The following is a 24,889-nucleotide window of genomic DNA, read 5'->3' on the forward strand; positions in this document are numbered from 1 at the left end:
CCCCCTGTACACTTTCTGTTTAGTATCCCGTTTTCCACATCTTCCGCCTTTGAGTTGATGATTTCACTCATTAGCCTCTAACTTCCCAGAATGCTATGCAGTAGAGAACAGAATAATAGTGTTATGGGTGCTTCATTCACGTGAGCAAGGCAGTGTTTGCTGATGAATGAGAGTTCAGTGTTTATAAAACTATAATATAATAAAAAAGGAGTCATCAAACAAAAACAAGTATGTGTGCTGACCAAAGTAGGAGCACTGCTACCAGAGTCTCATAGGTACTTAAGCCTGCATTTCCTCAAGGAACAATTGTTACCCATAAACTAATCTGAGGGATAAGAACCTTGAATAAGAATAGTCTCACGAATCAACTCCCTGCTGGTAATCCCAGCACTCAGGAAACTGAGGTGGGAGGATCTGTGTGGCTAGATTCTACACATTAAGACTGCTTTGGGGAAAGAAAAAGAAAGAAAAAGGGGGGAGGGAGGGAGAGAGTTAGTTGGAGGGAGGGAAGAGGGAGCGGGGAGGGAGCAAGGAAGAGAGCAAGTTAGTTGGAGGGATGAGGGAGGGGGAAGGAAGGAAGGGAATTAATTAACTCAGCTCTGATGGTATGCAGCTGTCTCTATTACAAAAGAATGTTCCTAAGGAATCACCTAGCTTTCTTTCTCGTTATTCATGCCAATCCTTTCTACCTCGCCACCCCAACAGGTAAGCCTGCAGTGCTCAGGACCCCAGCTTTACCCCTTCTTCCGCTCCAAGGGAGGGCTGCTCCTTGGAGTAAAGCCCCAAATGCTCAGGTATCAGGACCCTATCAGTTCTTTTGGCCTCTTGGGACAGGAGAGCAGAAAGACATAACTGTTAATCAGTCACAGGTAAACAAATTCTCACACATTCTTGGTGAGATTTAAGAACTGACAAACTCAAAGAAATTGAGTTAAAGCTAAAATAGCCTCAGCAGGAAGAGGAGCTGGAGGAACCCTGGCGGCACTGACTTGCCCTGTCACCCAAGGTCATAGACAAGGACATCCATACATTTTGATCTGTAGCTCCAGGTTGATTCTTACAGATCTGTGTAAAGTAGAAATGAGACAAGCCAAGAAAGGCTGTTCATTCAACGATGATTTGGAGTTGGGGTTGGAGGAGCAGAGTCTCACTATGCAGAGTCAGGCTTCAAATTCACTGTCCTCCTACCTTATGGAAACTGATGCTCATTCAGTTGCTATCAGTATGCAAACAAACAGTTGAAATGAACAGAAGCAGTTCCATGGGACAAATATCAGTCAACGAAGAACCATCCACATTCCAGAACCAGGTTCCTCTTTGCCTTCAGTGATTTGTTGCCAATGCCCTGTCTTAGTCACTAACAGCCAAGGCAATGTTCCTACTATTGCTGCCACCATATAAAGCCTGTGACCCCATGGTCTGGTCTGCTGCTGGTTTTTTTTTTTCTATCCCCTCTCAAAGGCCCCAATGAATCTCTTGCATGAGGTCTGTTGCTGGTGTGATTTTTGTGGCATTCCTCGGCCCAGATGACTAAGATACACTTTCACCACAAAACCCTTTCAACAAAACACAGTGGTAAAATAGTTAATGTGTACATATGTCACAGAAGCATGAGTAACATTTACATGTAAAGAAGAAAAATATCTATATATAATTTGATGTGCAGAGAAAGTATCCAGAAGCAAGAAGTAACTGTCAGGGCGCTCTCTAGACTTTAGTAAGAGGCAGATGGGTCAGAGATCAGTACTCTTAGACTCTGAAATTTTAACAAAGAGCACACAGAGTTTTACAATTAAAAATCTACACTAAGCAAAATAAACCCCTAAAAGACAGGAGTTGAGGCTGGGTATGTAGCTTGTGTGTGAAGCAATGTGTGAAACTCCAGGTTCCCTCTTCAGTACCACAAAGAAGTAAAGACAGGAGTTAAATCGCCACCAGCCCCCAAGCTCTTTCACACACAAATATCTTAAATGCATTTATTATTTACTGAATCTTCAAACTCAATCCTATCTGTAGATCCTTCACACCCAGGACTAGGGCACCACAGCCTCACCTCCAAAAGGACCTGACACTGCAGCTATTTCCTCCCAAGATCCTGTCTGCAAAGACAGCCAGTCAGCACTGGGCAAACACTGCTCAAGGTAAGTACAGTCACCATGCCCTAGGATCACCACACAGTCAGTCACTGAAATAACTCTACAATAACTAAAGCTACACCTTACTCCTTTGGGGAGAAGGTTTTAAAAGATCCATAACCTTAGTTCAAAGGAAGGAGTACTACCACAGAAGGAAAAAGAAATTTAAAAAGTGCTTTCAGTAGTATAAAGGATACATTGTGTGTGTGTGTGTGTGTGTTGTGTTTGCTTACTTTCTTGAAACCTTCACACACAAAGACATTCCAAAATATTAAATAAGTATGTATAAACTATATATAAATGTGTGTGTATATGTAAGCAACATATATACAGTGGTTGCTTAGCACTGTGTGAAGCTCTGCATTTCCTCCTCCGAACCATAAAGAAGTAAATAGGGGTTAATTTCCACACACACACACACACACACACACACACACACACACACACAAAATCCTTTCTTTCAGAGATAAACCTCATGTATATCAGTTCTTTTTGTCAAGGAACAGCCAGTATGCAAAGTCTAAGGAAGGACATCACTTCAAACCCCAGGTGAACCACCTGATTAAAAAATGCTAAGCATTGTACCCCACAGGATGTAAACACTCAGCCAAGGACATTTTTCCTCATCATGAAGGCCCCATGGTCATCATCTTTTTTTTCCAAGCAAATATAAGGCGGAGCTCACCTCAGCCACCGTGAGGACGCAGTACGCAGCCTGGTGCTCAGGGTCCACGCCCTCTAGCTTCATGCCCACTTTAAATCCGTTTTTGTTGTATGGGAAGGACTGGTGCTGAAATAGAAAGTGACAGCAGCTTTACCTCACCAACAGGACCAGCTCAAATCATGAACAATTAACCATTCATAAAGAGTCCTCAGGACTGGGGAACTGGCCTCCATGGCAAGCTTCCCTAGTGTGAACAAGGTCCTGCGCTCCTTCCCTACCTTCTCAAAGATGATTCGTAAATTAATAAACCACTAAAAAAAAAAAAAAAAAAAAAAATCCCCAAAGAAAAGGACTAGTGAGCAGTTAAGATGAAAAGACACAAAGAGGCAAAAGCCATAAAAAGGAATCTTTTACATGTTTGAAGGGACAGTCAACCTTGCCCGTCAGAATCACACAAGATATTATTTCCCATTGGACTGTGAAGACCCAAGAATGGGAGGCTCTGTGCCTAAGAGCGGAGACCCTGGCGGGAACACTACACAGAACTCTGCCTAATCACTAGCAATGTCAGTCCATCTACACACAGCTGATCCTTCTCTTGGCAACACTAACTCTAGGGAGTTATCTAGTAGACAGATTTCCACATATGCAACATGTCAAGTGTGGAACATCATCTAAAGCCTCCAGCAAAAAGACTTTTAAAAACATAGCTGTGTGTCACCCAATAGAGAATGAGTTAATTTTTTATGGAATAAATATAAGTTTAAAATATTGTGGCTTAGTATATTTAAAAAAAAAAAGATGAAGGGATCAATGACCTGAAATAAAATAATCTCCAAACTGTAAAATTAAAATGATAGTCTAACAAAGTACAGGTCCGCCATTACCACTGAGTGTTAAGACAGGGCAGAAAGGTACATAGCGTTCTAGGAAGGAAATACAAGAACTAGCAAAACTGGCCCCTTCAGCAGAGACAGATGCTGTATTTAGGGAAACAAAGCCATAGGGTCCTTCTTTATTGCCTTTTAATACTGACAATTTGAATCATACTATATATTATTCTTCAAGTACTTTTTAAAGATGTGAAAAGGTGGGATGGAAAGGCAGCTCAGCACGTAACAGCACGTGCTTCTCTTAAAGCGAATCCAATTTCCATCCCCAGGATCCAGAGGATCTTAGGCTCACTTCTGGCTTCTGCAGACTCATGTGCACATACCCTAACATATTACTAAAAATAAACCGCTTTTACAAAGTTAAGTTATTGGCAGGTGGATCTCAGAGTTTGAGGCCAGCCTGGTCTACAGAGTGAGTTCCAGGACAGCCAGGGCTACACAGAGAAACCCTGTCTCAGGGATGGGGAATGGGGCGGGGTGAAAGTCTACTCTGTAAAGAACTAAAGGTACAGAAAATAATTATCCAGAACAAGCCGTATTATGTTTGAACTAAAATTCTCAATGCTGATGCAGTCTCTCTAATTTTCACTACACTTCCATTTTGTTCATTCATAGCTAGAAGGATACTCAAAGAAGTGATTTACGTGGCAGGGCAGCAAAGTCCAGGCCAGGTGCCAAATCTTACCCACCAGAGCTTTGTAAGTAAGATTCTATTGGAGCACAGCCATCCCTGATGATTTACCTGTTGTCTATGGTTACCTTCATGCACATTATGGAAGAAGTTCTATCGTGGCAATAGACTCTAGATGCCCTTTACAAAGAAAATTCTTTCTTAGTCTAGGAGCAAGAAATCCTACACAGAAGTATACCTACTATCTACACTTTAAACTGATTTTAAATGATAGGATATTCTCATCAGAAATACTAGGTAAAGCATTTTAATAAGATGTATAACTCAATAACACATTCTTCATCCCTCATAATTAGACATAAAATGTGTCTACTAGTTTTTAGTAACAGTATTCCTATAATGCAGAATGAGGAAAGCCCAGTAAATGCTGAGGGGAAATTGTGAGCACATATGCATGGGTGTGCCCGGTGCTGTGAATGTTAATAAAAATATAGCTAATAACAGCTGCCTTGTGAGGGATCTTCCATATGCATACTCACAAAACAACATACCCAAGTCACACTTCTTCACAGATAATGGGAATGATGCTGTGAGCGCAGGCAATTGTCCTATCCCTTGCCTTTCCACACAGCACTTGCAGGAGGACTCTCACCTCTTTGAACAGCTTTGTGGGAACTGCCACAGCTTTCTCCTCCTCCAGGTAGGAAGCCCAGCACCAAGTTTTCTTGCCTTTAGGAGGCAAGCCTAAAAAACAACAAACCAAATGATAGGCTTTCCAAAGCTACGAAATCAATGAAATGTTCCAGGACATCTCTCTTTCGCAATCACTAGGATTGCTGGCTCTTCCCTTTCCATGCCTGGTCCCCCTTCCAGAGGAACAATAACTGGGAAGTGAACTGTGGTAAATATCCAGTTGATGAAACACAAGGGGACGAATTTAGCAAACATGTAAAATCCAGCAGGATGCCCAGAGGATCTACAGGAAGTAAATAAAATCTCACAGAAACAACATGTTCATGTGTGTTGTTTGTGCCTATGCCACGGAAGGCTGGGAATAGGATAATCCACTGAGTGCTTATCAAATATCTGCTAATCTTGGAAATGAAATAAAAACTGGTCTGGTGACAGGTATACTTATTAAGTACAAAAATGCATATGTGATAAAAATCAGAAGGCTCTGGATTAAATGTTACAGTGCTGGAACAGGGGAGGGATGTGCCAAGCTCACTCACTACTAGCAGCACCTGAAGCGCTTGTGAGTCCACTAGGAGCACATAACGAAAGGGAATTTGAACATTTATGAAAAAGAAATACTGACTGAAAGAGCAGGGTATACAGGAGCCACAGCTTCGGAATATCATTCTGAAAGTGTTTTAGGAGAAAAGGAGACAGAGGCTAAAGGAAGCGCAAACTCCATGCAGAGTGACTAAGAGATTTAATTTACTTCCCTTAGTCATATAAACCACCAACCAACGAAACAAACAGAAAGTTATCTTAAAGGGAATGGAAGTTCTGCTATGAGCTAGAGACAGCTGGAAATATTTCCAGCTCTTTCTGGGAGATTAATGGAATAAACAGCGAGGGGTGCCTCTGAGCATGGATGTTGGGTCGCTGGGTTCACAGTCCTGCCAGGGAAGAGTGTAAGCCTGCAGGTTGGTAGCTGGGCTGTATAGATCTCCACTGACCTCAAGCAAAGACCTGGCAGTGCAGAAGCATCAGTCTATGTGGAGTAAAGCTGAGAAGAGCTTATGTAGAAATGACTCGAGATCCAATCCCAGAAAGGAAAGGCCTAAAAAAATAGGATGGCCTGAGAGCTGGAGTTAATAAGATGTCGCTTTACAGAAAAGGGGAAGAGATGGGACCACACTAGGAGGATGTGCTTTGAGAGAGCACAATAGAATATGAAACATCTTGGGAAATGAGCAAGAACAGAGGTTATGGCAAAGGAGCAGAAGCAGAAACTACGGTCTTGATGGCTATACCAGTAAATAAAAGACAGTATTCCATATATATGTGGTAACAACTTGAAAGTTAGCTAACTTTCCTAAACTGCTTCCTCAAGCCTTGGGAGAAAACCATACCACAGAGAAACTCAAAGGATTCCCTGTAACCATGGAGAATGATAAAAGACCAAGCACTCCTGGGAAGCATTTTCAGGGCCACTGACTAGGCACACTTTTCCATCATCAGCTCACCCTGCTTTAAGACAGCTGAATCCCCGCGTCTTTTCCTTCTGGCTCTCTGAGAACCCCTCAGGATCCTTCCATCTTGTTTGTTCTCCTATAGCAAAAAAAGGAAAGTTTTGAATTTACAAGTTCATGAGGTTGGTCTCCAGGAAAACTTTAAGGTCTGTCAAAAAGGTTTTGCTATGGATCTTTGTTTCAGTTTCACTTCCTAACTCTGAAAGCAACACTATGGTCCATCTGAGACCACGTTGGGTTTAAACTGAGTCTGTGGAAGAGAGCGTTTGCAGTTGCTCTTTGGAAGAGCTCCCTCCTCCTTCAAACACAACCTGGTCTTAGCTCCAGGACTGTGCCTGCCTGCTCTCTGCAGACCTCACTGGTCCTTTTTGCAGGCTCCTGCTGATGTCCACACCCATCCAACCTCTGCGCCTCTCTACTCCTGAGGTCTTAAGGTTATTTCTGTATGTGAGAAGGTGTAGGAACGACATGAAGGGCTACTGAGCTCAGAGGACGGCCATGTCAGTCCTCAAGCTCTTTCCACCTTCCTGTGAGCCAGGATGTCCTAATGGCTGGCACGTCAGGCCAATGAGCTCCTGGAATCCTTCGGCCTCCACAGCCTCAGCACCAGGATCAGAAGCAGGAGTTCCCATACCTAGCTTATTATACAGGTCCTGGAAATCAAAACGTGGGTCCTTATACTCACAGGGCAAGTGCTTTACTGACAACCATCCCCTCATCCCTCGAGGTCATCTCTACCCTAAATAACCTCACTCTCTGTCTCTAGCTGCCTTTTCCTGACTTCATGTTTCTGGCTGGCTGGCTAACATTTTGAGCTGTGTAGGTACCAAGCACAACAAATTCTATACCTCCCCACGGCCTGCTGAGCCTCTTCTCCACCCACCCTTGCCTTCACATTCAGGGCATTTGTTCAATCCAGAAATCTACAATTCATCGTCCCTTGTCCTTCCTATATATCCTCAGAACCCTACCTAACCCTAACAAAGTCATCCAATCTAGTCTCACATGACCCTCTACCATGTGAGAGCTATCACACTGCAAGAATATCCAACTGCTTTTCCTGACTCTACCCTTGCTTACCCGGGTCAAACTTGGTTATGCCAAACCAAACCAAACACAGCATCCCCTTGCCTTTAACTTCCCAGCGTCTTCCCATTATACTCAGGAAGCCATAAAGTTGCCCTGATACAATCACGCTAACGTCAGCTTCTTCATTCCGCTCTGCCCTAATCCTCTATGCACCTCCGGATGCCCCTCCTACATAATGTGTTATAGCTGTGCTCACTTTGGGTAGTCTCCCTTAGATGTTGAGCCTTACAGAGTGCTAAATGCACATAGCTGGCTCCTCCTTACTAGTCACATCTCAGGGTCCCTGTCTTTCTTGGAGCCCTCCCCTAATAGCCAACTTAAGCTAGTCAGCCAATCCTAATGCTCGACGTTATATGCCAACAAAGCACTATTGCTTATCATGCCTCCTTAGCCAGAGCACCATGTCGTCAGGAAGAAGGACCTTATTCCTGCTATATGTCTGACTCCTCCGTATTGCATGCCCATTGAATAGTGATATGGAACCTCCTGATAGAAATGATCTCTGAACTAGCAATCTCTAACTCCAGCAACTGACTCCAGAACAGATGTGGTGGCCAGCGGCAGCCCAAGATGCCTGCCCATGCCTCAGAACAGACACAGAAGGGCTACTAACCATTTCATCATCTCTCTCTTCTCCATCTTCCTTGGAGTCAGCCTTCAGAGACAATTTTGGTTTTTTCTTCCGACTACATTTAGGATCCTCCTCATCATTGTCTTCGCCTCCGTCCCGGTCTTCCTTCTGATCTCTGTTGTGGTTATAACCCCAAAACAGTGACAGGAAGCAATACCTATCAAATAGCTACATGTGGACTATTGATGCAAAAATTGTTTTAAAAAATTGCTCTCCAGAGGAAATATTTAATTACCAAGAGAGGTCTGCAGGTATTAGCATACCATGCATATAGGAAACATTAAATCATGGTTCATAGATCTGTCTGCATGCATAAAACTGGAAATTGTTTTATATATTAATTTCAAAAGGGAACTAGCATTATATATGACATGGATCCGAATGAGTTTATAAATACTTGTCTACCACAATAATAAAAGAATCAATTATTTACAGATATATGTTTCCAAGGCAACTAGAAACCAAAGTCCTAGCAATTTTAAGATTGGCAGATCCAGTAGAAAAGACCAATGGTAAATCAGTAAAGAATCAGTTTGCTAATACAAAACAATCAACCATTTCTATATTGATTAGAATATGTGAGAATTTCCACTGAAATATAAAAGCCAAGGGACTGAAGAGATGGTTCCATGGCTAAGAGCAATGGCTGCTCTTCCAGAGGACCCGGGTTCAATTCCTAGCACCACACAGTAGCTCATAACTGTCTATAACTACAGTTCCAGGGGACCCGAAGACCCCTTTTGGCTTCTGAGGCATATATGTGGTACATACATATACATGTAGGCAAATATCCATATAAATAAGTTTTTAAAAATTAAACTACATTAAAAAATAAATGTCATTTATTTTGTCCTATACTATTGCATACAAGAAACACATCTTTTTGGTCATAAGAGGCACTTTGTTACATAGTCCTCGGATGGGTTGGTGGCACAGCACTTACTGGATGTCCTCTGAAGCCATTCTATGAGGACTTACTAGATTACCTCTAGTGTATATTTCCAAGGAATTGACTGCCTGCCCATCATATCAAGGGTACCTTCATTCTCTGTGTGGTATTTCAACAGACTCCAAAAATATAAACAAGTGTGTTATGAATATCAGCATCATCTAACTGTGTACATAGGTCAGAAATACCTATGCACTCTTCGTTGGAAACAATTCAATTAACGGTAACAGTGGCCAACCACAGAGACAGGACATCACTGCTATAATGGGCCAGGTGTAAGAGAAGGCACTAACTACATCCAATGCAGGGGTCCAGGACCTAATGTTACTGGAGAGAAAGTCTACAAAACAGGTTTGAGGGGGAAACAGATGTCCTATGGCACACAGTCTCCTCAGATACTACAGCCTTGAAGCCTCTGACCCACTTCAGAGATGAAAGAGAAAGGGACCTACTTGTCTTTGGCATGCCGAGCACAATTCTGGCTGCAATGTTTTCCTCCAGAAAGACGCTCCTCTCCGTTGCCATACTGACAACAGTTCTCACAAAACTGAAGCCCATCTGCTTTCGATTGCTCCTTCAGCCTGAAGGATACCCCAGTCTTCTCTGAAAAGACTAGAAGATGAAAAGAAGAAAAAAAAAATATTAAAGCCATGCCAGAAGGCACCCCAAAGTAGATTTAAACTTTCTCTTCTACTACTTTGGTTAGCAACACAGTAAAGAATAATGTTTGTTGAATGAATCAATGATTGAACTATAAAGTTGGGGGTGGGGCTAAGTTTGGCAGGAATCGATTGAATCACTTATACTAAATAAAAAAAGGAAAAAAGAAAAGAAAAAACAAAAGAAAAAACAAAAGAAAAACAAATCTTGAAAAAGGGCCAGGTGTGGAGGCTTTCACATTTAAGCCCACCCTGTGGGAAAGCAGGAGCAGGCTTGCTTCTGAGGCTTGCTTGGCCTACATAATGAAACCTATCTCAACAGTAACAAATCTCCAGAAAGCATAAACATGAGACCTTGGCTTTCTCTACAAAGTTCAAAATAGAATAAAAAGAACTGGAATTAGTTACTGGCTTTACCATGGTACTATTGGTCTAAAAGTTCCAATCAATGCATCAGTCTTGGAGAAAGCTAAAATGGTCACGTGTGTTACTTCATGTTTACAACATTTTGTTGAGTGATTTTTACTTAGTTGACTAAATTAACACATGTAACTTTAATGTAATTAATCTCCTGGATCAGAATTATCCAAATCATTTAGGACGTCACATTTCCTTCTGCCTGAGTCATTCAGCAAACATTTATTAGTCACCAATTTATACTGGACACTGATTATGTCAGTACGGACCTCGTCCAAGACAGCTCACAGGCTAGAAGAGAAGCCACACAAGAAACCCAGTGCTTAGGATCATGTGGATGCATGCAGCCATAGAAGTGCAAGTGAGTTCTAGAACTGCAGAGAAAGAAGTGGTTCACTCAGACAGGAGTCAAGTCGGGAAAGAGTTTCTGACACAGCACCTCAACAGGGTTTTTAAGGCCAAAGAAAATTAGACCAAGAAGAAAATGGCATCTAAGTCAAAAACAAAGCAAAACAAAACAAAAAACAAACAAACAAACAAACAAACCAACAAACAAACTAAACCCAGCATGAACAAAGGCAGGGAAGCAGAAACCACAGGATGACCTGGAACAGTGACATACAGGTCCATACTGCTTGCAGGGCCAGAGCACAAGACCCAGAGAAGGTGACAGAGTTGGGAGACAGAGCAAGCAGGTGGGTGCAAGCCGGTCTTTGAAGGCTTTGCTAGGTTGGCAAAGGCAAGGAGAAATGAACGAAGTAGCAGGTGAGCAGTCTACACAAGTTCCACTGACTTCAGGGTGCAGGATAAATCGGGGAGGAATGAGTTAGAAGCGGTGATTATTTAAGAGCCTTCTGTGATAGTTTCAGTGAGGGTTAGAGGCCTAAAGTAAGGGCAGTTGCGGTGGTAACAGGAAAAGCCAGATCTGAGATGGGTTTAGGGGATAAAAACCGAGTGCATTAGGGAACAGAGAATGGGAGGAACAAATTCGGAATGACTCCTCGATTTCTTGATTAGGCACCAGGTAGATGGCGCTACTGTCAGCTGAAACATGGGTTACAGAGGAAAGAGCAGGTTTAGGGAAAGGGAGAAAGAAAAAGAAAATAAATTGCATTTCAGACATGTGGAGTTTGAGGTACCTGTGGGACATCCAGGTGGAGATGTCCAGTAGGCAGGTGGAAATACGGGCCTGGAGCTCGGGGGAGAGGTCGGGGCTGGAGACAGATCGGAGTCATCAGCACATATGTGTAACTTACAACCATCGGAGTAGAAAAAAATAAAGTGCCAGGCTTTTTGGCTGAATCACCTAGGAAGGCCATTAGCAACTTGGGTTTACTTGATAATTTTTAACTAACCTTGTGCTATTACAGATCTGGCATTAGAAATGAGGCAGTTTATAATTATTTTAGAATATAAAGGTTGGCTCCTGTCTGTTTCACTACAAAAATTTATGTAGGGACATGAGACACAGAAGTAACCCAGGGCTTTCAAAGTCTGGCCTCCTATAAAAGTCTGGTTTCAAAGCACTCAATAAGAAGCCGGAAGCAGATGATGGCGGCCTTACCGTCCTGAGCAGTTGGGACCATCCACGTGGTAGTGGCTGTTGCTTTCTTGACACTTTCCATCTCACTTTCGTCTGTGATAACTTCCAAAGCTCCAAACTCATTTACCCGAAACTGGCAAGAATATGGAGGAGAAAAGCAGAAATTTATAAGGATACTCCTGGGGGTGTTATTTATTTCACTGCCAACACAAAGACACAATGACGTTAAGCAAACTAAGCACATACTAAGAATGGAACAATTCTATCTTGGATGAGCTTTTTAATAACAATAAGCCCTTCTGTTTTATAAATTTGGGGCTGAGAGGGATTAGAGGGAAGCAGTAGGTGTCCCTACAGCCATGCATGTAGAAAGTGGCACCTCAGATACATTTTTACTACGACTTTTATTTATTTAATACTATTATTTATTTAGCAAAGCTACTAAAGGGAAATTCTCCCCACCCCTTAGGAATTGACTCATCTCAGTAAAGCAGACAAAGTTTAAAGGGAAGGACATAATGGCCCATCACCGTTTTCCTTGTAATCCAAGATGAAAATATATAAGCTACACCCTCCTCAACAACACACTTGCATTTTCTTTTATCACTCTCAAAAATTCTCCACCAACTTTAGCTCCAGTTTTCCCAAGCAACTGGGAGATAACGGAGAAATAACCGTAAGAACTGAACAAGTCTACCGTATGCCAGCAGGTCACTAAAGAGGAAGGTCACTCCCATGTCTTGGAGTTCTTATTCCTGATCCTGCAAGCTTCCTCTCACCCCATGGTAGCAGCATGTAAAGCAAGTTTCTGCACCAACTGGTTTCTATTTGTGTAGAAGGCTTAATCGCTGCTATTGTACCATGGCAGGGACTGTTCTCTCTGACTCAAGAATTCATGGATCTAAATGTTTTCTTCTCTCATTATAGTTTCCATAAAATAGAATAGCAATCAGGATTCACGGGTGTTAGCAGGAGATATATATATGTATATAGATATACATATATCTTCCATACTCATTGTATACAATCATTAAATACTTTCTAGATGGAACAAATTGAAATGGTTTAGGAATGTAAGAATGTTTTCTCTCTATTGTGTATTCTGGATACAAATTCACAGGCAAAGTGTATAGCATAAGTAGTGTCCATGTCAGTTCAGAAAATAGTAAAAGTAATTTCATGGACAAGAAGTAAAAATAATTTTTAAAAAAAGAAAACTTAAAAAGTTCAAAAAAAAAAAAAACACCTCAACTAGCAACTCTTCAAAGTAAGGCTGATAGTACCATCTACTGGGCAAGAGTAGATAAAACAAGCCACCACAATCATTATTTAATGATATTAAAGAAAGCGATACAAAAATCAATTCTGAGTCAGATTTTTTTGTAAATAGGCACAAACAACAATTCACCAAGAAGGGTAATTTTTCTTTCATTACCTGCAATCTACACTAATGTATTCTTACTTGACAAGTGCGAGATGTGAGAAATAGCACTGGACATTTAGAGTAGACAGAAAGGATCCTAATGGCTAAGCTGCAAACCACCCTGCATTGTAAACACCCAAGAAAGGACACCAGACCAGATCTCTGGTTGGAAAGTGCAGGTCTGACACTTGGAAGGGTTTAGCTTAAATACTCTTGAAGTTAAAAGGTAATAATATCTCTACGAACACACTTAACCTTAGCCATCTTCTCCTCTGCTAACAGTAACGCCATAATTGACAGTCTAAATACGAAGCAGACATGCAATGTCACTTGGGGACACAGCCCTAAGCTGGAGAGCAAGGATGGACGCCAAGGGCTGATGCATGAAACAGGCGTGAGATGAAGAAGCTACGTGCACACTTACAGGTCTAGGATCCACAGGGCTTCATCATCCCCTCAAAGGCACCCTAAACTTAGACAACATCTGCTCTTCCTACGATTCCTCAGCTCAGGGATCAAACCCTCAAAGTATGTTGACTCTATGCAAAAAGACAGAAAGATTGAATTTTCTGGTGGCATTCTCCTTTTGGATTTTGGAAATGCTGATATAACCGGCTATCCAATGACAGGATTCCAGAAAGACTGATACATTTCCTTTTACTTCCCTAATTAAACTCCTGGGTTCTCAAAGTTTTTATGAAGGCTTTGGAGTAATATATATTTTTTCAAGTGCTCCACCCTCCGACTGAAAATATCAAATTATAAACTTTTACAAAAGTAATTCATTAAGTAAGACAAAGAAAAGGTTGGCATGGCAGTTTATTCTACATATGAATACATCCAGGTCAGTAATTAAGGAATTACGCCTCAGATATCTGCTCGGTGGCAAGGTTTTACTTATCTGACTTGCCCTGAGTCATCTTTGTTGACTCTGTTCTTTATTTTTCCTTGTAGGGGCAAAAGCCCTTGTCCTTCTTTCAGGGTCTCTTTAATATTAGACACTAAAAGAAACTATCAAGGTTCTGATTTCCATTTTATTACTTTTGATGTTGAAAAAAAACCTAAATCCCAATTACAAATGTGTTTTAAGGGCAAAGATGTTTGGTCACTAAACTGTATTCAACATTGAGAAGCAAACGGAGGAGGCAACATTTGGAATGTAAATAAATAAAATAACTTAATAAATTTAAAAAAAGAAAGAAAAGTGGGGGCCCAGAAAATCAAAACCCCTCAGGGGCTTGAACACAGAACACTCCAGGAACTCAAACTTGGCTATGAAGGACTATGGCAACTGCTCAGAAAGTATAGCCAGACAAATGCAGTTCGGTTAGTCAGAACCATGAGGCTGTTGAAAAGGAAAGTTCATCAATTAGCCAGAACCATAAGGCTGTTAACAAGGAAAGTTCTTTCATGATGGAAAAATCTACAGAATGTAAAACCAATTCCCACAATGGGAAGGTGACCTCTGAGTGAGAGGCCAGGCTGCATCAGCTGGACAACTTCAGTAGGAAGACTTGGGTACCAACTGTTAGGATATGTACACACTTCTAAATACACAAACCATTGAAGAGCAGCCTGGGGGTTGTGAGGAAACCAGCATGATATGAGGAAGCAGATTTTATGAATTATTTAAGATGTCAACATTTTGTTTTAGTAAAAAACTAATTGTTTGACACTTAAACAACCAAGATTTTGATGTATAAAGTCTTACATAACATAGTCAGTGAGATGGTGTATCACAAAGTTTTTCTTGAGGAGCTGCAACACATGTCTACTCAACCATGACAGGGAGCCCATGACAGACCAAGGTACAGATACTACCACAGTTCAACTTGGTGAACAAATTTATTTATTGGGGTTACTTACAGGAGCAAAAAAAGACTTAAAGACAGTTGAATCACCAAAGCCCACCCCATCAAAGGTGAGAGCTCATAAAGCTGGGAACTGGAGCCCAGAATAGAGCCTGCAAGTAACTCAACGGGTTGGAAAGGGTCCTCTCCAAATGACTCAGTTGGTCTAAACTGCTTCCAGGCAGCTCAGCTCAAATGGGAGTCACAGCCTGACACTTCTCTTCTGAGGGACATTCTCAGCTTTTACTGATTACTCTGGAAGGGAGGGGCCTGGTGAATCTGTTCAGTTTCAGGGACTTCCTGAAGTTATTTTGTGTTGTTTACCTTCCTCCTTAAGGAGCACAGTGAACTGTTTAAATCTCAGAGGAAACTGTTAGGACACACACATCTAAACACACAAACCATTAAAGAGCAGCAGCCTGGCCGTTGTTCTTTACACAACAGATAGGCTATGAATCTCAAATTAAAAGGGTTATAAATAATATATTTTGTAAGTGACACAGGAAGAGAAAGAGGTATGTGTGAGTGTTATATATACACTTATGTTGATACACACACCATCCATACAATACAGAAGCCAAATAAATGTCTGTGTTCTGTCTGTCACCTTCAACCTTATTATTTCATTGAGAAAAGTCCTCTATGTAAACCTAAAATTAGGCAGGTGGCCAAAACATTTCAGAAAGCCTCCTGCCTCCGATCCTCTCCCACAACTGGCTGCTTTGTACATGGGTGCTGTGGGTTCAGACTTGATTACTCTGTGCCTTTCCTCTACTCTTCAAATTACTAAAGTAAGGTATCCAACTGTCTACCACCCATAAGTAGATTGGACACATGGCAATTACCCCATAATTACATGAGTGTAAAAGTCATATCTAACAAGTCTGGTACTAAAACCCTAAATGACTTAATTGCCTTATTATCTTAATAAAAGTAATAGGTTAATTTCTAAAATCCATTGCTTAGAAAATTTTAAAGCAATCTAGATTTCTTAGGAATGGAAACTCCCCATTTACCAAAGGCTAACTAAAAGAAAGTTATTTCATTGTGTACCTAACATGTAAAAAGCATAAATCCACAAGAATAATATGCATACAAGATAACAGAAAAAGACAATTTTCATAATATAGTCAGAGAATACACAACTTGTATTTGTTCGCAGTCTTTAGTCAACTGTCTTTGCCATTTTACAGCTGTGAGTGTAATGATTCTATTGACCCCCATTTTTCAAAAAAAGCTTATAACATGTAAGGATTTTAAAGACTCATCCATAGGCTTTACTTTATTATTAACTACATGTATGTGACGAGGATGAGGGTAGGGGTTGTGAGTGCAAGAACCCTTAGAGTCCAGAAGTTCCCCCGGAACTGGCTTTACAGGCAGTTGTGAGCTGCCCAGCCACAGTTCCCTGGAAAAGCAGAACATGGTCTGAACTGCTGAACTACCTCAGCAGTCCCTGACATTGAGCAACTGGACAAAGTTCACATGCTAATGTATGACTGATATTATTGGAGCTGGAGAAATAATTTTTTTCCATATAAACGATTCCAGTTGTCTATGCCCACCACAGGTCACTCAGGTGACACCTGGACAATTTCAGAATGGCTTGATACCCATTTGCTCTTGTATTTACTTCCTTTACTGCAGAGCTATCATGACCCAGAAGAATTAACTGATTCCATAACTTCTCATCACACAAAACCAAAACTGGAAAGTTCTTCTCTTTAATAATTCTGAGTGGATATGAAATGTGTGTGCATACTTATGAGTACCATATGCTATTCTACAATATATTACATATTCCACAATATGTAATGTTTAGATGAGGGAATTAGCATTCCAACCTCCTCATACATTCCTATTTCTATGTGCTATTAACCTTTGCAATCTTCTTTTTTAGTTATTTTAAAGTAGATCACATAATACTTTAGACTCCAGTTACACTACGGTATAAAGGACTGCCAGAATTTAGCGGCTCTATCTTTATGTTGGTACCCATTTAAAAACAGTATCCAGGTTTCCCTAAACCTTACTGTAATAGTTTTGTTTCTTTAATCTCATACACTGGCACTTTGGCTCAATTAAACCTAAGCCAACCAAAATCTCAAACATTTTTCCAACGGCAGGCAGATATTTAAATTGTACCCTTGAGGATCAGTGAGGGCAGGGACTGGGCTAAGGTATTTGTCAGGCAGCCATCAAAAGGATTAGATTTCAAGAAGCCTAAGTTAGGGGCAAAATTTTTCTATTTGAGGCAGCAGCACAGAGAAACAAGTCTTATAGAGATAGGCCAAGTGACAGCCTGTTACACATACAGGAAATTCAAACATCTGAGAGACTGAGTACAAACACAAAGTCTAAAAGGCCATAGGCCACAGACAGGTTCAAGGTCCCAGAGATAGGATCAGAGCAAACCACATAAGAAATGAGAAGCGGGGGCAGGTGGGAGCTTGCACAACTGTGTTCCATGGAGCAGCAGAGGTGGTCCTGATGTAGGCTCAGTAGAGCAGGAGAAGCCACGTGGTAGGCTACCACATATACAGTGGGCAGGCTGAACTCCACGATAGTAAAGACACATGGTGGCCCAGCACATGTACAGTGGGCAGGCTAACATATATATAGTGGGCAGACTGACCCATGAAGAGTAGAAACACACAGTTGGCTAGCACATATACAGTGGGCAGGCTAGCACATACACACACAGTGGGCAGACTGACCCATGAAGTGTGCCCTTCACATAAGATCACAAGAAGAGTGTGCTGGTGAACAAGTGATTACACAAAATCCATATTAATAATATAAATAATTGAAAGGCAGTGAATAGTTTTATTGATTCAAATTTTTCATATTATTTTATCCAGCTTCTATATAAGGACACTAAGACCCAGGGAATGTGGTTATCCACTCAAAACTACAATGTCATTACTAAAATATCCAAAAAGTTAGACTTTCTAGGTCTGACACTGCCAAATATATTGGCTATCATCATAATACAATCAAAACAGATAGATGATCCTCCTCAAAGCTCTTGATGATTTCTTCAAACTAAGAACATACTAAAATATTCTTCAGACCCCCAACCCAAGGGATAAAAGCTGGCAATCCATCAGTATTACAAGTTATCTTACAAATTTACTACAAAATACTACATACTATATGAAGCCAGAACACTATATTTAATGCTTTGAATTTTTGTTTCATGTATATACTCATTGTAAAATAAGCTGACTGTAGATACACACAATCTGTAAATAACTTATGTACTTATTTATACTTTTATTATACATAACATATATATGTATATATGTATATATACATATATATGTGTGATAAAGAAAGCCTACCTTTAGATCACTTCCTGGTAGGGTACCAACTCCGTCTTTCCAGTCCATAACACTGAACACATCAAACTCTTGACCACTTGTGCTAGATGCAGATTCAGTCATGATTTAGTTTGTAACCTGGAAGAGGGGATAGAAAGTATAAATACTTCACATGTACACTGATTTAGTTATTGTTATCACTTCTGTTTCCTTCCTTGACTTTCTTCATTTTCTTGATTCACCCATCTAAAAACAACCGCTCCAAAGTATCATGAATGGGGCTGAGGATAGAGAGCCCTGGTAGAGCACTTGCTTAGCAGGCATGAGCTCTCCAATCCCTATATTACATTTCTGTTTTATTTTGCGGTGCCGGAAATTGCAGCCAGAGCTAAGAGAAGCATGCACTCTACCACCGAGCTATACCACCAGCTCTATACAACTTTTTTCCCTGAGCATACATACCTACAATAAAATCTAATTTATAAAGTAAACACTGTAAAAGGCTAAGAACAACAACAGCTATCAAAGACTCAGCATATGATTTTCTTTCCTTATTAAGGTGAGAATTTCCACCTTGTCGTTTAAACAATTAATGGTCTGTTTGGCATACTCAAGTCACCAACAGTGTTGCTAGTGCAGCTGGGCCAAGGTGAGGTAAAATGAGGTTTACTTGAATATAAGCGTTGTGAACTTGGACAGTCAATCTGATAACTGAGAAGACAGTCATCAAGTACCTAACGGTCGGGGAAGGGGGAGGCTGTGTGTACACTATGCACTCACTGGATCAGAAGGTGACTCATTCCTAAGCATAGTGGAGTAGGACTACTCTGAGACCTCATGCTACTCAGGACAACTTTAAAACTCATGGATTGCTTCTGGACGGTTCCATTTAATATTTTTGATCAGACACCGACCTCAAGTAACTCAGCCCTCTGCGAACTATAAAGTCAGAAAGTGAATCAAAGATAAGGGAACTACTAAATAAAATGTAGATTTAAAAGATACCATTTTGATAGTACAAAATAAAGGGGAAATTGAGTCCGTTATTCTGTCTTACTCTGTTTTATTAGTCTATATTAATCTACCAATTATATGTCTGACTTACTAATACAGCAAATGTAAATGTGATTCTTCAGAAAGAAATCAAGTTTGTTTGACCCAGTTGAAACATCAACTACAATACCAACAAGCCTCCCAACAGCCAAGACTTTGCCAAGGACGCGGAAAAGTAGTGATAGAAATGAGAACGAATCTTAAAACACTCAATGAGATATGACAACAGTTGGAAGATTTACACAGTTCATTGGAAAAATGTTCTCCAAATGACTAAGGTATAGCATTACAACACTAAGCCCAGGAGGGATTGGCTCCAACTCTCAGAAGAAGTTCTAACAGAGGGTGAAACCTCAGTCACCAGGTTTCAAACTGCACTCCAACCCACCTTTAGTAGAGTTTTGCAGTGACATTAAAGATTTCCACTATTACTGAAAGAGAAACAAAGTATTCCTCTCTTCTCCAACCCTGTATTTACGTAAAGCCAGACTTTCTTCATATACTTCAGCCAAAACAACAGCCTGGAAAAGGCAGGTGTAGCGGTAAGAATCCAGCTATCTCCCATAAAGTCAGGCACTAGAAAGGTTTGCCCAAGTACAAAACTACACCAACTTGTCTCATTTATTACTACTATGATTATATAATTGCTACCTTTCATAAAAGTTATGTTTATGTATATTATCATACGGTAAGTTTACTATCATTATTTTTAAGTAAGTAATCAAACAACCTATTTTAATACAGTTAAGTATCGATATGCATAGGATACTAGAAAAAAAAATAACTACTTGAGTTTTCAATCATTAAGGAGGTTTGAGACCAAAAAGATTGAAAGTTGCTGCTGTTCAGAATAATAATTTGCATCCCCCATAAAGAAATATGGAGGAGTTCACAAGCAGTGAGTTGACCATGAAACTTAGATGTAAGCACGTTTACAAGACATGGTACCCAATCACAAGACAACAACTCATGAATGGCAAATTATTAAGAAAAACATTACTGGACAGAATATCAGAGGAATACTGCTATTCTTTTTTAAAGGTGGATGACGGACAATAATACCTATTTTTATTTTCTTCATATTTTATGGCTATTTATTGTATGTATCTATTGAGGCACATGCATGCCACTGTGCATGTATGGAGGTAACTTGCAGGGACTCAGGTCTCTTCCTTTATCACGTGGGTTCTGAGGGTTGACCTCAGAACTGAGACACTACTGGCCCATTTTTTATTTTGTCAAGAGACAGAGTCCCACAACTATCCTGGCCTCAAACTCATGACCCTTATGTCTCTACTTCCTATGTGCTCGGATTACAGGGACATGCCACCACACTAGGGAGTATGGGTTGTTTTTTTTTTAATGGGAAGTTCTTTTTATATTTTAGTGATACAAACAAAAATGGACAAGTGAAAAGGCATATGAGAAATTTGTCTTCAACCAATCAAGGAAATCAAGTGGCTAGATCAAACTAGCATTGTGCTGGGAACAGTCCAACCAGGGGTAAGGTCTTTGGTGAGTCATGGATGTTCTTGATTTTACATCTTCTCAAGTTGTTTTGTTTTTACTTTGGACAGAATACTATTGTGTAATATGCTATTCAAAACTTGGAATGAAGTTTAGGCTGGCCTTGATTTTATCCTCCTGCCTCAGCCTCCCAAATGATGAAATTACATGCTCATACGACCACGTCAGGCTCAAGACTTCACAAGTTAGTCTTTTAATATGTCCTATGCATTTCTAAATAGTTCGTAAAAACTCTGTGCTTCTTTGAATGAGAAACTTTCTTCCTTTGAGAATTTCCAGATGTGCCAATGTTCTTTCTCCCCCTCGTTGCTTTAAATAAAATATCAACCAAAAGACATTTCTCACTGTATGTAGTATCCATCACAAGGACCAGACCACACTATTACTAAGACTTAATCCTCAGAAAAAGAGAGGTGTGTGTGTGGCGGGGGGTGGGGGGATGGGGGGAAGGAGTATGTGAGAAAAATTGAAAATATTAAATGAATTAAGATGTTGTTTCTAGCCAGGCAGTGGTGGCGCACACCTTTAATCCCAGCACTTGGGAGGCAGAGGCAGGTGGATTTCTGAGTTCCAGGCCAGCCTGGTCTACAGAGTGAGTTCCAGGACAGCCAGGACTACACAGAGAAACCCTGTCTCAAAAAGACAAAACAAAAAATGTTGTTTCTATTGCTGTAGTAAACTACCATTACCAAAAACAACTCATGGAAGGTAGACTTTATTTTATCTTGCAACTCTCAAGTCACATATTGCTGAGGGAAATCTGGGTGGGAACCAAGGCAGGAAACCGAGGCAGAGATCTTGGAAGTAAGCTGCTTACTAGCTTACTCCTGTTTTCTTGAACCACCTAAGGATCACAGGCCCAGGGGAAATACTGCTCCCAGTGGTCTGGTCCCTCCAACCATCAATCATTAATCAAAAAAATGCCCTACAGATTGCCCTCTACAAGCAATCTGATAGAGGAGATTTCCTTGAGGTTCCTCTACTTGGGTATCTTTAACTTGTGTCAAGTTGACAATAAACAAGCCAGGACAGACCAGCACTTAAGTTGTGAATGAATCCTCCCTCATGAAATGGACTCAGATCTCAATGACTCTGGCAGTGCCATAGAAGAGTGGTGTTCCGATAGAACCTGATACCTCTGCTGGGTAAACAGTGAGTAACCAGGGCCTTCCTCTACCTAAAGCCAGGCAAGCACAAACTTTACAGGCCTAGAACTTGCTTCATCGGCTGGCACTCTCCAAATGTTCACTATATACTTTATGAAATGTGTGAATGTACTTCTGCTTTACACAGCGTTACAGAGTGAACTCAGCCTGTAAGGACCCATCAAAACTAATAAATACTCTTTCCATCCACCCCTTTTATGCTGAGGTCCACGGACATGTCCTCTGAGCTGTAGTGGACGTTCACTACACTGTCTTTCCCATCATCTCTGTTCGAAACCATTGGCTACTTTGTCACAGAAGTCTGAAGAGCTACAACAGATTAAGTGTTTTTTCACCCACCACCTACTAATCAGGAGCGACAGCAGGCAGCAACACTGTTAAGGAAAGCTACTTATTTTATGACACCCAAGTCTGTCTTGTTGAATTCTTCCCCTGTGTACATGGACACAAACACACAAAGGCCTTTACTTCTTGTTCCTGCCATATATGTCACAGGTCAGAAAGGTTTTAACTTTGTTTATTTCTTAACTATTACCTGATATTATTCTCTAATTCTATGTGTCAGGTAAACTATATCTACAAGGGACACACATACACACACATACACACACACACATACACACATACACACACATTCATGCACAAGAGCACAATACAAGCCACAGAAAAGCATATCACAGTGCACAATGACCTGAGCTACCAGGAAAGCTCCAGTATTTCTTCCCTAATCAGTCCTTTTTCATGCTTTCCAGCCACAAAAGATGTTAGATGGGACAGTTTGAGCATTCAGAGGGCCAACAAATATACCAGTAGAGCTTTTGATTCCCAGAAGTATATGTGACCTCATTGGCCATGGCTATTACCAAGGTCCCTGTTGCCCCAGCACTCCCCTGGCAGTGACTACTGTGGGTGCCTCATCAAGAAATTGATGGCATTTGCAGAAATAGGGGATGATTACTGCTGGTATCAATACAATGCTTTATACTCCCAAAGTCCCCTTTGTAGAGGACCCATTTCAACTTTTATTCACTTATATACAACCTTCTTGACCTAAGCTTCTTCAAAAAGGACAATTCAGCAAACAAAATGACATCGGACACTATCCTCAGAATTACCTCCCTCTCCTCTCTCTCTCTCTCTCTCTCTCTCTCCCCTCTCCTCCTCCTCCTCCTCCTTCTCCTCCTCCTCCTCCTTCTTCTTCTTCTCCTTCTTCTTCTCTTCCTCCTCTTCTTCCTCCTTCTCCTCTTCCTCCTCTTCCTCCTCCTCCTCCTCCTCCTCCTCCTCCTCCTCCTCCTCTTCCTCACTCTCCTTCTCTCCCACTTCCCTATCTCCAAACCAAAGCTATTCAACTTGACCCTCCCTTGATGGCATCTCCCTATTAAATGTGCCACCTCAGTTTCTCAAGTAAGTAAATCTCTGGTAACCCTGACTAATGAACCTTTCTCACAAGGTGTTAATAGCACCATTCCAGACCAGATTATTTTTCCCTCATTTTTGTTTTTTTGGAGAGAACTGTGTGTACAGTACTTCTTTGTAGGAAATCTGTTATCAATTAATATCTTATACTCAAAAACCCATGTGAAGGGGCTGAGGATATAACTCAGGCACAGAAAGCCCCCAAGACAAAGCAAACAAATAAAATAAAAGATATTTTATGTTATGAAGCTGAAAGAGGCTGGGTCTCTCATAACCACTGTAAGTTAAAAGTACTATGAACTAACAACCCAGACCTTATCCTCCAACTCAATCAGCTTCTAGAAAATAATCCTATTAGATATGTATGTGTATATAAACCCATAACAATCCAGGGGTTCTTCATAGGTAAAGGTAGAGAGTTACAACAGTTCAATGCCATGGGAAAAATGCCACAGGGAAAGACAAAGAGGAAACTCTCCATTCTTATATAGAAATAATTCAAGATATAATTAATATGACTAATTTAAGGAAAGTGCAAAAATGCTGTATTAACATTTGTATAAAACCAAAAGAAATATGGATTATGTACCCTGTATGAACATAAACTATGTTTAGAAGGATCTGTCAGAAACTGGAAATTCCAGCTATGTCCAAAACAAGGGAATGGTCCTCAACAACAGTCACATTGAGTTTTCTCCGTGGTAAAACTAAAACTAATGTTAAAACAATACTCAAAAGTTACAAAATAAATATATGTTAAATCCTGCTTCGTGCTTATTTAAAAGTATATTATAAAAGGTGTGTCTTCCCACTAAAATATTTGCTACCAATGTTAACAAGAGAAATGATGGCGTAGAAGTCACTATGAGAAAATTAGCCCTGTGCAGCTCTTGAGTAAGTGACTGAGAGCGAGGTGTTAACTCTAAGTGCATGCTTATCAGTCTTAACAGATGGCAAAGAGAAGCTTGGGGCACACTCCTTCACAAAGACCCTAGGCACCCCCAGACCCAGTGTTTACAGTTCCCACCATCCTGATCAACACCTGAAGTTGTGGTGACGTTTCCTCATCTTTTCTTCCTCAGAGGTATGATCCTGCCATAAGCTGAGGGGCAGGTGCACATTGCCAAGCCTGGCCTAGGTCCAGGTAAGGCTCTTAGTCATAGAGACTATTCTTAACTGCTATGAATGCTACAAATAAAATGATTAAAACAAACAAAAATGTTTCTTTTTAAGAAATCAAACAAGAAAATTTAACTGCTAGTAGAGTCTAATGTTGATGACAGAATAAAGGGGGCACGGAAATGTTTATGAAAGTCATG

The 24,889-nt window shown here is 40.7% G+C and overlaps 1 protein-coding gene across 1 annotated transcript in view; it reads right to left on the reverse strand.

Moving 5' to 3' along the window:
- Positions 1-1,714: 1,714 nt before the first annotated feature.
- The window catches only part of L3mbtl3 (L3MBTL histone methyl-lysine binding protein 3), a 41,963-nt gene continuing 18,788 nt past the window's right edge, over positions 1,715-24,889 (reverse strand). The window contains exons 2-10 of the mRNA XM_028766466.1: positions 18,430-18,546; positions 11,834-11,945; positions 11,409-11,483; positions 9,646-9,805; positions 8,227-8,359; positions 6,519-6,603; positions 4,976-5,067; positions 2,821-2,925; positions 1,715-1,756 (exon numbers count right to left, since the gene is read on the reverse strand). Coding sequence (XP_028622299.1) covers positions 1,715-1,756; positions 2,821-2,925; positions 4,976-5,067; positions 6,519-6,603; positions 8,227-8,359; positions 9,646-9,805; positions 11,409-11,483; positions 11,834-11,945; positions 18,430-18,531 — 906 coding nt within the window. The 5' untranslated portion in view covers positions 18,532-18,546. The remainder of the gene's footprint in view (positions 1,757-2,820; positions 2,926-4,975; positions 5,068-6,518; positions 6,604-8,226; positions 8,360-9,645; positions 9,806-11,408; positions 11,484-11,833; positions 11,946-18,429; positions 18,547-24,889) is intronic.

This window comes from Grammomys surdaster, unplaced genomic scaffold (assembly GCF_004785775.1).
Source record: "Grammomys surdaster isolate TR1022 unplaced genomic scaffold, NIH_TR_1.0 168, whole genome shotgun sequence".
Lineage (NCBI taxonomy): Eukaryota > Metazoa > Chordata > Mammalia > Rodentia > Muridae > Grammomys > Grammomys surdaster.